Consider the following 14,063-nt stretch of genomic DNA (forward strand, 5'->3'; position numbering starts at 1 on the left):
GACCAGATGAACCATTAAGCAGCGCTGAATTTGAGTTGAATTAGCGAGTCCTTTTATTCTCATGTGACACCAGGAGCTTCAGGCCTTTCCTAAGCCAAAGCAAACACAGAGGTTTCAAGCCGCAGAAGTTTGGTGCATACCACGTTATCGTAATCAAGAATAATCCAGAACCGCAGCATCAAGTGTATCTCGTTTTGCATTACAGAGTCCTCGACCTTTCGACCATCCAGCCTTCTCCAAGGTGATGACTCCTGTTTCCTGAGACGTTGGAAAACCTAGTTTGGAAGAAGAGTAAAGATACAGTTGATGCTGAACTACGTGAGTCCTCCGATTATTTTGTTTACGATAACGCCGTTTGCACCAGCGATCCCTATCCAGCTCGGATTGCACAACGGCCCTTGTCTCAGAGTTTCTGAGCAGTGGGGTTTCTCCACTGGAAATCTTACTCATACGTTTCCAGCAGGGATGGTGATGTTGCAAGGAGTGGAGAATTTTGTAAAGCACAATCCAGCATTATGTCAGGGTTGCAGAATGAGCAGAGCCAGGAGCACATGGAGCTCAAGATTTTGTCCTGATCAGTTTGCTGGAGCTGGTAGCACTCCCTCCGTGGGAGGTGTGAGGAGCTGGCGGCAGCCGGCAGCGCAGGGATGTGAGGCTGCTCCCTTATCTCTCTGGCTATCTCCTATCCGTGACAGGTACTGCTGGATGAATTAACGCGATGAGATCATGCTTGTGTCCACAGAAAGGGTGGAACTGCCAGAGGGTGAATTTCATTCAAAGTGTGGTGATTTATCAGCCTCTTGCGTGGCGAAACGCTGAGACTTTTTTAAAACAAATCAGTACAACGCAAAAATATTTTCCCAGTCTGCTGCAGTAACCTCTTAGGGAAGACTACTCGGGCTTGGTTTTGACTTGCTCAGAGTAAGAAAATGGATGTGTGCCTAGTTCCTCTGCTCCCCTTCCTCCCTCAAAAAAACCCCAACAACTCTGAAATGTTAGAGCACGAGCATTTAACGTGTAGGTATTTGGGAAAGTCTTTGAAATTATTTTCCAAGAGGTAAAGGTGAAGAGGAGGTGTACTGGGGACAAAACTTGGGTCTGATGGAGCTGATCTGTGCCTGCGCTGAGCACGCAGCGGGTGAAGGCTGGCCTGGTTCTTTTCAAAAAAAATTTTCTTTGGGGAAGAAATGTTTTAGTTGCAGACGCTTGAATTTATTTACCCCTTTAGGTTTTGATTCTGCAGTGCCACCTCAAATTCCCTTTACATTTCTACACAGCAGAAGATGCGTGTTGGAGATCAGATTTTCTCCAACACCTGAATAAGCAGGAGTGAGTTAGGCTTGTAGTTGTTTGTGCTCAATTGCAGTGATGTGTGGACCTTGAATAAAGACTTGGATGCAAAGCGTGAGATTCACATTTAATAGATTAAATTGTTCTTTGCATGGAGGGGTAGCGCAAGGGCGCACGCGTACGGGCACCGTGGGGCTTCCTTCCGCTGGGGTGTCTGTTAGAGGCAGTGACAGCGTGTTAAACCTAAATAACACATCACACCTGCACGTGCAGGCTGCAGGGATCGAGTTTTGTGTGTTGGGCTCGTATCTCAGCTGGACTGGATGTAGATAGATGGAGCTGTAAGAAGGTTAGAGCCTGAGGAGGTATGGGGTGGGGGGGGACTAAGACTGAAAATACATTTTTGAGAAATCATTGTTAAAGGACCTGAATCCCAACCATAACTAACGTGTTTCAGTCTGGTATGCCCTTACTGGAGCAGGTGACATATTTTGTTCATTTGTATGGTCAGTTTTGTGTATTCTTGGCCATTTGAGGAGCAAACTTGAACCTTTGGAGTTAGTCAGCAGGCTGTGATGCCTGCTGGGAGGTCCTCTGTGAAGGAACCCACAAAGGTCCATGGGCTGATCAGGAGTAGACACCATACAGAAGGATCACTTGGGCATTTTCTTTCTGAGTTTTTTGGAACATGTTAATTTGCAAACTTGTTTTTGCTGTAAAACAAGCTTTAGTTATTTTGACTTGTTCCCACTGTGTGTCTCAAACAACTGTTGTAGGAAATGTTGCTTTGAATGGCGAGGCTGGTGTGTACCTTCAGAAACGCGTGAAGCCTCCAGCCCCCAGCTGGTCTGTCAGTGATGAGCCACGGCTTTTTGTAGAAACACAAGTAGGCAGAGACGCGAGTGCATCAGTAGGTGAAAGCCTTTCAGCACAAAATAAGGGACGGTATAAGAAATTAATGGAGTTGCTCATCAGATGTGATCTTCTTTCTCTTTCAAGAGCCAAGGATGAAGCGGCGAGCATCAGACAGAGGAGCTGGGGAAACGTCCACTAAGGCAAAAGCTCTTTGTTCAGGGATCTCTGGAAACAACGCCAAGAGAGCGGGCCCCTTTATACTAGGTAAGCGGGGAGGGTTTTCTTCTTCTTCGGTTTCCAAGGTAGCTACTGATTGCAAAACTGAAAATAAAAGGCACTGTAGAATGAGGCAAAGCAGATGTGTAATTCAGCCTCATACCTCAGACTGCAATTCATGTGATGGAGCAGAGCAGCGGCCCTTGGAGCTTCTGCTGGTCCAGCTAAGGAGATCTGTAATGCCAATACAGCGAGGCAGGCAGAGCTTGTAAGATAAACATGAGCCCTTTGCTTTTACCCTTTTTTTTTTTAAACTGCATTTTTAAACTTTATTAAAGAGCAAATTCATTCAGAGCTTTTTTTTTTGGTTAGAGCTCTGGGGAGGTGTTGAACCCCACTTGCCTGGAATATGCTGGCAAACCAGCGTGTAGGCAACTGAATAATGCAGTAGCCGTCGGTATAAACAGTATGTGCCAAGGCAAGACCGCTCTGCTGCCTTCTGAGAGTTGCTAGAATAGCTGTTAGTTCAGAAATAGTTATATAAACTGTCAAAGACCAATGGATAATCAGTTGGAAGCTGATTGATCTAAACTGAAGAGTGGAGACTGTATGTTAACTTGAAATTTGGACGAATCTGCGTACCTGAGCGGTCCCTGCAGAGGTGTGGTAACAGCTGTTGCCATGGGTGTTGCTGGGAAATGTAAAAGCCGTGTGGTTCAGGCATGCAGAAATCTGAATTTCTGAAAACAGCTGTGCCCCGTGTGGGCTTTTCTTAAATGTTTCTCCAGTGAACAAATTAAACGTTGTCCAAAAAGGTTTGAGTTCAATACCTTTTTTTTTTCCTTTAGATTGTAACTTGTGGAAACACACTTAGTCTCCTGCAAAAAAGGAACTTGGTTTAAACTAATGCAAACTGCGTGACACTTGCACACTGATGTAACCCTGAATTAGTCATTGCTGCTTGAAGGAAAACAAGTCTGGTTTTGCTTTGTGTTGTTAGGTCCACGTTTAGGTAACTCCCCTGTGCCAAGTATTGTTCAGTGTTTGGCAAGAAAGGATGGGACAGATGACTTCTATCAGCTCAAGGTAAGCAGACTGCAGGGCTTCAGATGTTCAGGGCTCTCTAACTTTATCTCTCACGACAGAAGCACTTGCAGCAGCGTGAGGTGTAGGCTGAACCGTGCGCTGTCAGAAATGGCAGCTGGAACTTCCCCTCGGCAGGGCAGTTCTGCCAGGCATAGATCTGGTGTCGAGATTAGCCCTGAGACGAGGCCTGTGTGGCTGCTGGAGCGCTCTGCTCTGCTGTCCCTGAAGTGGGGGCGGATAGAGTGGGAAAAGTCACCTGGGATGTTTGCAGAAAGCCACCTGAGCAGCTTTCCTGTGCTAGTCAAGCTGATGCTGTGCGTTCTGCACAGATGTTCAAACAGGTTTGTGGCAAGTGTGCAAACACCAGAGCGATTACATCAGCTGTTAAACACATGTGAATACCAAAAATGTGAGAGGTTTGGGGGCATTTGGGTTTTTCTGGGAGCTATAAAGGTCTTTTCCCTTTTCCTGAAGATTCTCACCTTAGAAGAAAGGGGCGATAAGGGGATTGAAACCCAGGAGGAGCGACAGGGCAAGATGCTGCTGCACACGGAGTATTCTCTCCTTTCCCTGCTCCACAACCAGGAAGGAGTGGTTCACCATCACGGGCTCTTTCAGGTACCGCTGGTCACCATCCAGGCTGCGGGAATGCCAGTAACTGCTGTTGGCTTGAGCTGCCTTTGTTTAATGTACGGTTCGTGCTGACCCCGTTCCTGTGTGTGAAGAGTGACAGCACACCGCTGCGATTAACCGCTGCTGCTGCCTCAGACAAGCAAGTGTGTGGCAGGGGCTTTGGAGAGTCAAGGGGGATGTAACTGGTTTCGGGATGTGGGAGATGTGAGAACATTCAGAGGTGGGACAGGTGCTCAGCAGTGTCCCCTTCAAGTGGGAAGATAGCTGCTTCACAGGCGAATTAATTTGTGTATCTTCTTTTTGAAATCCCAACTGGGGGCAAAGATCAAGCACTCTGAGTGCATTTGCTTATTTTGAGGTCACCATGTAGTTATTTATTCTCTAGTGCTCTGTACGTAAGTACGTGTGCCCAGATACCTTCCCTGAACTATTGCTCGTTTGTTTGCCTCCCCGCAGGACCGAGCTTGTGAAATTATAGAGGATCTAGAAGCCAACAGAATGGTCAGAAAAATGAAGAAGCGCATTTGTCTTGTGTTAGACTGTCTCTGTGCTCATGATTTCAGTGACAAAACAGCAGATCTGATCAATCTGCAGCATTATGTCATTAAAGAGAAGAGACTGAGCGAGCGGGAGACGGTAGTGATATTTTATGATGTGGTACGAGTGGTAGAAGCATTACATAAGGTAAGGTCTTTGTTGCCCCTTTCAGTGCTGGAAGGCTGTTTTCCCACAGTCGTGTAATAGATGTTTTAACCCTTCCTTGCGCAGGCAGTGGCAGCCTGCAGAGCAGGGATGTTTCAGCTCTTTACTTGTAGCAGTGTTCTGCATCAGACCTCATGCTTCAAGCCACAAAAAACACTTCACGCTATTTCCTAAATCACAATGCCAAGAATTGATTTCTGAGATGAGAACCTCAAACTACACGTTTGAGATTAATGAACTAGAAATTATTGTAACTAAAATAAATTCTGCTGATGTTTGACTTACCCTGTGAGAAGGGACACCCATCCCTCCCTGGCAGAGGAGATGCTCATCGTATTGGTCTTACTGGCCCTGGACGCTTCTGTTTCCAGACTCTTGGTTTCAGTCAACTCGGTCTGTGTGTTCAGAGCAGCAAATTTCCTTGTTCTGTCCCTCTGACCAGAACCGAAAATGAAGTGCACAAAGTACCCAGGATGCCGCCTGACTTGAAACCTTGATCTCGGTTATTGCTGAGAATGAAAATTACATGACTTCAAAAGATTCTGAGTGCTTTTTCCCAAGTGTCAGATTCATACTTCTGTAACAAATATGCTTTTGCTGATGTTCTACTACTGTATGTTTTACAGAAAAATATTGTGCACAGAGACTTGAAACTAGGAAACATGGTGCTAAACAAAAGGTAAGTGCTGGAGAGCTGCTGTTCTGGCAGTTGTCTTCTGTTTCTTCCCTGAAGCAGGTTTCTATTAGAAACACAACTGAAGGCAGCACTTTTTGAGAGTGCTCTCGTGTGGGAAGGGTGAGGGAAGTGGAAACAGGCTGCGCGAAACTACAAATCCAGTTTAAAGTTTTGTTAGTTAATGTCCAAAAATTGAGCCCAGCCTAGATAGTTCAACTTTCCCCCAGCTTAGTGACCCTGTATCAGCACTTATTTTTGGATTCTAACTTCTGAAAACTGAATTTTGTAGTAATTCAGAAACCTGAAAGAGAAATGCTTATTATATATGTATACACATAAATTAATCTGGTCAGTGGTTCTGTTCTCATAATTCCCTTTCCATTGTGCTAGAGGAATTCCCAACGCTGCCGTCTGCACTAGAATCACAGCACTGTTAGGTCTTTGACTGTTGCACTGCTGTGTTTTTGCTAGCAGTAAAATATTTACTTACCTAAACAAAAGTTCTTCTGTCTGGTCTGTATTTGTGCTTGCAATAGCTTCCTTGTTCCCGTTAGCTGGTTTGATGCACACCCCGGTTTATGATGCCCGGGTGCTCCCTGTGTCTGGGATGCTGTGCAGCAGGAGGGACCAGCCCCCCCAGAGAGCGGGCAGCATCCGTGGGGCGAGGCCAGCACCAGCGAGAGGCAGCCGGTGGTAGCGTGCGCTTGGCTTGGTGGATCCTTGGAGTGTTTTAGTTGTCTTGGGTTATGTAGTTTTTCAGTTGGCAAGCTAGTTCCAGTTCAGATACTCCGCTGTGTCCTGCAGTATTACATTACTGGCTAAGTATTTTGCGCTAGCTGTAAGAATGAGTGGAATTCATTGTCTTTTCACACTGTCTGGTTTTCTGTGGAATGAATACGAAACTGGAAGGCTTTAGGTCTGCAGGCTCCGAGTCTGTACAAAGCGTGCAGGTTCGCGGTGGTCACGGCTTGCTTTTGCTCATCCCTAAAGCTGTCTGAAAGCAAACAGATTTTACCTGCTGAGGCTGAGCTGCTTGGTTCCCCCCACACACAGCAGATAGGGGTTTTCAGGGCCACCTCTAAGTTGTTTTAAGTTGTTCCTTTAGAACTGCTTTAAGATCAATCTCTTACCTCCTGCTTGCTGCTTTGATTCTCCTTCTTGCTAGGAAGAGGCAGACAAAGGTTGTTGCTTTAAAGGATCCACCCCAAGCTACCATTTTTTTGTGGGCAAGCTGTGCAGTGGAGCATCCCACTGATGGAGCTGCAGGAGGGGCAGGAAAGGGGAGGTATCTGAGGCTTTGGGAACACACTTGCCAAAGTCCTTTCTTGCATTACGGTGCTGTGTTTCTGCTGTTTGCTAGCAAGGCCATCAGCTTTGGTGAGGAAAACTGTAGCCTCTACAGCAGTGAGTCATACAAAGGGTGGGTGAGGCATAAGAATAGATCACCATGGAGAGGACCAGTCATTTGGGCTGATCAGAAATGTTTGTTCTGTTCCAGCCGTGCTCACACAAGAGCCAGGTCTTTTCTGCTGGAGGGCGAGTGAAGGCAGCTACGTATCGCTGCAAAGTCCTGACCAGGCACGTTTTGCCCTGGGCTAATGAAGATCCCCCAGATGGACATTAAAGTGTCACAGGGTTTCCAATTAGCCAGTGCAGTAGCTGGATGATTACAGATTAGATCAAATTTCAGTGACTAAATAAAACCAAGCAACCCTGAACATCTCAGTGTCCTTTAGAACACTTTGTCTTTTAAATCTTTAATGAATTCTGCAGATTGTTACTCAGCCAGGGAAGCCTCCTGACAGTTGAAGCTAACGCTTCTTAAACACAAGTCTGTCTCTCTTAATAATCAGCTCTCCATTGCCAGCCCACACTCAGTTTTATTTCACTTGTCTGTTAGATTTGCTGGAAATATTTTTTGGTTATTTTGACTGACTTAATTCATGCTCTCAGGCTCTAGTTGTGCAATACTGATCAGGAATAGAGAGAGCTTCTAGACATTGTTTTTCTGTTCCATCCTTTAAGTAGTATGTTAAAATCCAAATTATCTGAGTGAGATGGAAGATTAAATGTGGTAGTAATTTTGTTATGAGATCACTTTTCCTGGAAAAATTCATTAGTGGTAGCTGGCAATGCTGTAGGGAAGTAGGGATGCCTTAATGCAGAAGTTGTGTGTTCCTGTGGATCTCACCTTTTCTGAAGTGCTTCAGCGTAGCAGGTTTTTTAGATGATGTGACTTTCTCTGCTCTGCGTACTTTCATGTGGAGTCCTGCAGATCAGGTAAAACCGCCACCAGACTGATGCTGGGGACTGTTGGGTAACACAGAAGTGGTTGAACTGAAGCCGGTCACAGGTCCTGCAGCTCGTCCGCTGGCGAGGCGTAAGGGCACGGAGGGCAGGCGCGGGGCTGTCCTTCTGTAGAGCGTCATCCCTCAGCCTCCAGAAGATGTTGTGTGGAGAAGATGCCTTTAGAGATGGTAGTTGGGAAGTGTAGGGGAGGATCAGCTGTTAAAATAAACATCTGCTTTCTGCTCACACCCTGCACTGGTCAGCAAGCACGGAGGTGCAGGTCCTGGAGCGGTGCTGCTGCTGGGGTCCGTAGCTGCCAGAGAGTCTCTTACTCCCCGTAAGAGTCTTGCAAGCCATGCTGACGGCTGTGGGATCCCTCCCTGTCAGGTGGAGTTGATCTCACAGCTCTGCCTGTCTTTTCCCAATGCTTCAAGCTTCCCAAAAAGCCCCACAGCCACCTCCGTGGGGTTCACTTCCTCTGTTTGTGCTGCCCATGCAGCTCTTTGTTCACTGGTGCCTTCTGATTCTCCCCAGGACTCATCGAATAACCATAACGAACTTCTGTCTCGGAAAGCACCTCGTCAGTGAAGATGACCTGCTGAAAGACCAGCGAGGGAGCCCTGCCTACATCAGCCCAGATGTGCTCAGCGGTAGGCAATCCCCGCAGCCGTCGGTGGGAGATCACAGCCCCCACTCTCAACACCCCTTTCATTTATCTGTGGCTCTTGACAATAAAGGAAAACCACCTAGTTCTGTTCCCATGTGCAACCTGCCTTCTGTGAGAGCCTCTTAATTAGGGTCTGATTATGAGCCTTGGTCTGTTTTTCCAACTGGGAAAGCATGGAGAGAAGGAGCGAGTGTAACTTCTTTCTTAAGGCTACTCTGAACTTCAAAGCTAATTAACAGGCCTGTTCCTAAAGAAGTCCGACTGCAGTTCTGTTTCCCATGTCTGAATCTTGTTCCTGAGGCTTCCCTTGAGCTGCAGGTAGATCCCAGGCCGAGGAGGCAGTCGGTCCGAGTCCCGCCATGCTGTCAGTGCTTTCCAGGCCGTACGCTAAGAGGAGCCATTGCTGCAGCTGCTGCTTCTTCCAGAAGGGAACTAGCGACCCTCTGGGTGACTTTGGGGCCGACTGAGAGGAGTTACTTAAAAATAAAGGAATGATCACAGCAGGCCAGACTAGCAGCCTGTTGGGGCTGTGTCTTGTCTCCAGCAGTCTGGCCTTTAGAGAGCAGCTTTCCCTGATTTCCTCCCACCTTTTAACCGTTTGCAGTGCATGGGACTCTAAGGACCAGCTGTGGTTCCTCTCTCTAGTTGCTTCAGGAGGTTTTTCTTCCATGAACTCTGTAGCTCAGTGCTCCCAACGTGATCTGCCGGGCAGGTCTGAGGCTGCTTCCCTCCTGGGCAGGACTGAGCCAGGAAGGGAGCAGAGGCAGGCGGGAGGTGGAACGTGTGTTTTTCGCAGGCCTTTCCTGTTGTGCAGGATATCCTGAGGCCTGTCACCAGATGGATGATATGAGCCAACGGCTCTGCAGGCGCTTGGAGAGCTCGAGTGGCTGGTGTCTGGTGAGGGCTGCGTGGAGCTGCTCCTTCCTGCTCGTCCGGGCACCCTTCTGTCCTGAGCATCAGCCCTGAACCCTCCCTGCCAGCACAGCTCGGCTGCAAGCACCCACAGTTCCTCTAACGGCTCTCGGTGCTGGATTGACTGGCCTGTCTGTAGTCCATGCACCACAGGGAGCTGAGCAGGCTCTTTGCTGACTTCTGGCAGCTGAGGTTGTTCAAAACCCAGCAAGGAGCAGCCTTAGTCACCGGTCTGCCCCTTGCCCAGCACTGCCTGGGCTGGCCTTCGGGTGCAGTCGCACTGTGCTCCTGCTCCAGCATCTCTCCAAACAGCCCTTCCCTGCGGGTGTCTGTGCGGCCGCATCCTGTGCTCTTGAAAACGCTGTTCTGGCGTGGCTCAGTCTGTAGCTCCCCTCCGAGTACAGAGGGAAATGTTACTTGAGGACATTCCAGGCTTCACCACCACCTTCAGACTCTGAGCATCCCTCTGTCTGTATTGCTGATGCTCCTGTGCGAGAGGAAGCTAAAACGCCCGAAGGATTAATCACTGGTTTAGGTCTCCAGAAGAAGCTGTCTCTTTGCTCAGAGATGGCTTGTGTGGCTGCTGAAATGTCACCGTAGGAAAAGCTGGAGGAGGAGGGAGAGGTGCCTTTTTGAGCATATAAAGCAAAGAATAATTAGTACAAATAACAAATGGTGCAGCAGTGACTCACTGGGTGAGTCAGAGGAAGTCATTCCCTTGCTCCTATGCTGTGGTGCAGCGCTGGAGTTTAATTTTTTGACCCTCATGTATGCTGCTGTTTGCTGATTTCTCATGTGACTGAAGATGCTTTAAAGCAGCGTTTCCATCGAGCGGCTCCCAGGGTGTGCTGGGGCTGCAGCAGCTTTTGGGAATGCCTCTGTGCAGGGGTGGCACCTTCCTGCACCCTCCGCAGCGTCACGGCAGATCTCGGCTGCAGCTGCAGTGAGGTTGGTGTTCATCTTGGGACTCTTTGCCTATGGAGCACTTACTCTTCTCAGGATGTCTTCCTCACCTCCCTGTGCCTTGTGCTCGCTTGCCCTCAAGCTCTCCTTTTGTGGCAGCCTCGCAGCGGGGTGCATCGGTGCAGCTGGGGGCTCAGCGCAGTGTGCAGTTGTTCTGATGTGATGCTCTGGGATCACCTCGAGGCCGTTCGGTAGGGCTTGCCCTGCTCTGCAGGGAAGGGGAGGATGCCTGCGTGGAGGTGAACATTGTGCTCATTTGCAAAGGATGCATCTTCCAAAGAGGTTCCTGGTGTCGTCTTGAGCATTTTGATTCATGCTTAGAAACAAATGAGCACATGCAGGAGTTGCTTCAGTGCCCTTACTGCTGGTGGCGGGCTGCAGAGGTGAGCAGCATCCTAACGCCTGTTGCTTTTGTCTCCTTGCTCCCTGCAGGACGGCCGTACCGTGGAAAACCCAGCGACATGTGGGCGTTGGGCGTGGTGCTCTTCACCATGCTCTATGGCCAGTTCCCCTTCTACGACAGCATACCTCAGGAGCTTTTCCGCAAAATCAAGGCTGCCGAGTACACCATCCCCGAGTGAGTACAGCCTGTCCAGGGGAGACCCTTCCCTAGTGCCTGTGCGGGTGGTGCTCTGGCCCTTACTGAGACAGCCAGAGCTGGGGGGGCTTCACTCAGAGCCCCTGAGGGTCACAGCAGTAATGAGAATACAGATGGTGTGCGGTAGGCACCAGGGAAGCAGTAGCGGAGCTGGGACACCTTGTGCAGAGGTGAGAAAGGCCCCGTGCTGCAGAGACAGGGAATTGACCCCCTGGTTAACTCTGGATCTGTCGGTCAGAGCAGAGGTGGCTCCTCTAGTCCCCGATGGGTGCTGCCAGCACGTCCCGACCTGTGCTCCCAGCACGTCCTGCCTGCGGCTGCCTCTGCCCGCCTCGGGCACTCGGGCTCACCAGGCGTTCTCTCTCCCAGGGATGGACGGGTCTCAGAAAACACTGTGTGCTTGATCCGAAAACTGCTGGTCTTGGATCCGCAGCAGCGTCTGACAGCTTCTGAAGTGCTGGATTCCCTCAGCTCCATCATAGCCTCGTGGTATGTGCGAGAGCAGAGCCGGGAACATGGCGTGTGTTATTGCAGCTGTGGCCAGCAGACTGCTGCCAAATGGGACACCAGAGGAGGATCCGTGAGAACTGCAAAAAAGTCTTTAAATCCCACGTCTCGACCACCGATGTCTGCTGCTGGGTACAGCTGGGGTGGCCTGTACAAATGCTTGTCACTGTGGCTGAGGCTGGGGTCTGTAAATCACTCACATCCCAAACCAGCACTGGGGTACGGGAGGGGCCTCTGCAGCTCTGCCCCCCTCCTGCTCCCCAGGTTTGATTTTTAAAGAAGTCTAAGGGTCAGAAATGTCTGACACATACAAACAGATGCAGCCCAATGCAGACCCTTCCTGCAAGCCTGCTTTACTGTTAAATAAAAGCAAGCGTGACATCTCTAGAGGGAAGAGCAGGAGATGCTGTTACAGGTGGGAACACCGCACATGCAGGGTGGGGACGCCTTTGGAGGGTAAACCTGACTCTGGGACTGGCACGAGCCCAACTGGGATGAGATTCCAGTAGCAGACTCCAGCAGAACTGGATCCTGGTGGTGTTTGCTCGGCGCAGCCTCTCTCGTCAGCCCCATGACCTTCTGTCTGTGCCGCACAGCGTGCCTGGGCGCAGTTCGTGCGCTGCCTGTGGAGTCAGCAGTGCAGTCTGTGATTTTTGGAGCTGCGGCTGTTTTCTCTCCTACCTATGCAAGAGTTAAGAGTTCCACATCCTGTTTAAAAACAACCAAAAAAGGCAGCTCTGGGGTTATAACGTGATTTCATCCCAGGGAGGTTAAACTGGCAGTAGCGTCCTTTAGCAGCTGCAGCCGGTGTGGCATCCCGGCAGCGCTGTGCTGCACTGGGGTGGCCAGGGATGGCCCTGGGCAGGGTGTGGGGTGAGGGGGAGTGACGTGGGGCCGTGCTGCAGGTCCCTGACGCTGTGCTCTCCCCCCAGGCAGTCCATGTCCTCGCTGAGTGGCCCTTTGCAAGTGGTGCCAGACATTGATGACCAGGTGGCTAACCCCGAAAACCCCCAGGAGGTAGGTTTGCTGTGTTTCCGCGCCCCCGTGCCGAGCCTGGTCCCTTGGGGACCTGGCTGTGGCCGCTGTGTCCGTCGCAGCCTTGCGCAGCGGAAGGAAAGGCTCACGCTGGCGGGACCAGGAGTGGCATCCAGCTGGCTGTGCTGCCCTGGGTGTGTTGGAGGGCAGCGTGCTCCTCTGCGAGCGTCCCTCGCACACCCCAGGAGCTCCGGTGCACGGGGAGGGCTGGAGGAGCTGGTGGTGTTGGCTCGGGCTCCTCAGCAAGTGCTGCAATAGGAACAAACATCCTGTTTTCTTGCCAGTGAAGAAAACTTCTTGTGTTGGAAGTGACGGCCGGTGACCTCACTGCCTGGGGACAGCTGCATAGGAGCTTTTGCTGCGATGCCGCAGCCAGTGTTGCTGCGCCCGGGGCAAATCCCTGCACTGGGCTTGGGGGATGTGAGCCTGGGGTCAGGCAGCTGCAGGCTCTGAGCGTCTGGCAGGGCTGGGGTGAGCTGTGTCCCCAGAGCCACCGAGGTTCCTGGTGGCACTGACAGCTCGTGGGCAGTCCTGCCCCTGTGTCCGGCAGCAGGTCCGGGTCCTGCATTGAGCCTCAGCTGGTCAGCTCAAGACCACTGGGGAGGGGCTGTGGGACCATTGCGTGTTGCTGTGGCTCTGATGCAGTGGTTCTCTGGCAGGTGAAGGTGACGGAGGAGTGCTCACAGTATGAGTTTGAGAACTACATGAGGCAGCAGCTGATCTTGGCTGAGGAGAAGAACACCTTGCATGAGGCCAAGAGCTTCCTCCAGAAGCGGCAGTTTGGGAACATCCCCCCGGTGCGGCGCCTGGGCCACGACGCCCAGCCCATGAACCCCTTGGACGCAGCTATCCTGGCCCAGAGGTATCTTCGGAAGTAGCTTCCCACGCGTCCGAGAGCACAAGCGCCATCCTGCAGTCTGCCTTTCACGTCGCCTACTACAGCTCAACAGCAATACCGGTGTCCCGTGATGGAGAATAATGTAGCAATTCTTCTGAGCTCTGTTCAGGGACACACACTCGCTCTGGAGGGAGAAAACTTTGGAAAAAGCTAGTTTTGGAAGCAGCAACCTCTTGGCATCTTCTGGAATCTTGTTTTTTAAATCGAAGCCTAGATGACTAATCTGCTTTTAATCATGACTGTAATCTACCTCTCTTGTCTTTTTAACCATGCTGTTCTCTGGATCGAGCAAAGTTGTGGGAAAGGAGAAGACTACAGAGGGTGAAGCCGGTTTGCTGGCACAGGAGCTGCGGCTGTGCAGCACGGAGAGTCGGCTGATTGTGTTCGCTCCATATGGTTTGAATAAGCTTAGATTTATCAGGGTTTCTGGAAAGGAAGAATTTCTTGAAACCTCCCACTTCCCTTCATCTGCATCAAATCTTTTCCTGTCCCTGCCGTGCCACCTGGTCTGGCTGTTTGGCCATCGGTGGCCGTGCGTGGGCTGCAGCACGCCGAGGCCGTCGTGAGCGGCACAAGCAGCCGCCCGGTTACCCGGTGTGACCAGGGGCTGCCTGGAGAGCCCGGCCACCACCTCCGGCGAGAGTCATCCTTGCCGGCCACCGCTGCAAAGGTCGGATCTTGTCTGCAGTTCAAAGGTTTTGCAGGACTTGGCCTGGCGTGGCCTCTGACCTCTTTC

General features: G+C 50.7%; 1 protein-coding gene across 2 annotated transcripts; it reads left to right on the forward strand.

Moving 5' to 3' along the window:
- Positions 1 to 205: 205 nt before the first annotated feature.
- On the forward strand, positions 206 to 13,790 carry STK40 (serine/threonine kinase 40). 2 transcript variants are annotated; one of them, XM_010085859.1, is made up of 11 exons: positions 206 to 318; positions 2,290 to 2,409; positions 3,362 to 3,447; positions 3,922 to 4,065; positions 4,537 to 4,764; positions 5,409 to 5,461; positions 8,282 to 8,397; positions 10,722 to 10,866; positions 11,257 to 11,376; positions 12,327 to 12,411; positions 13,089 to 13,790. In XM_010085859.1, the coding sequence occupies exons 2-11, from the start codon at positions 2,298 to 2,300 to the stop codon at positions 13,305 to 13,307; spliced, it is 1,308 nt and encodes a 435-aa protein (XP_010084161.1). In that variant the 5' UTR covers positions 206 to 318; positions 2,290 to 2,297; the 3' UTR covers positions 13,308 to 13,790. The 2 variants fall into 2 exon arrangements, with proteins under 2 accessions (XP_010084161.1, XP_010084159.1); XM_010085857.1 differs by lacking the exon at positions 206 to 318 and having other exon boundaries at positions 2,298 to 2,409; positions 3,338 to 3,447; positions 13,089 to 13,577.
- The last annotated feature ends 273 nt before the right edge of the window (positions 13,791 to 14,063 follow it).

This window comes from Pterocles gutturalis, unplaced genomic scaffold (assembly GCF_000699245.1).
Source record: "Pterocles gutturalis isolate BGI_N339 unplaced genomic scaffold, ASM69924v1 scaffold28890, whole genome shotgun sequence".
Lineage (NCBI taxonomy): Eukaryota > Metazoa > Chordata > Aves > Pterocliformes > Pteroclidae > Pterocles > Pterocles gutturalis.

Excerpts from the sequence above, each read along its gene's own strand:
- STK40 (XM_010085857.1), top strand. The coding sequence starts at position 2,298 with ATGAAGCGGCGAGCATCAGACAGAGGAGCTGGGGAAACGTCCACTAAG. Across the intron at positions 3,448-3,921 it reads ATGACTTCTATCAGCTCAAG|ATTCTCACCTTAGAAGAAAG; the intron begins GTAAGCAGACTG and ends CTTTTCCTGAAG. Across the intron at positions 12,412-13,088 it reads ACCCCGAAAACCCCCAGGAG|GTGAAGGTGACGGAGGAGTG; the intron begins GTAGGTTTGCTG and ends GTTCTCTGGCAG.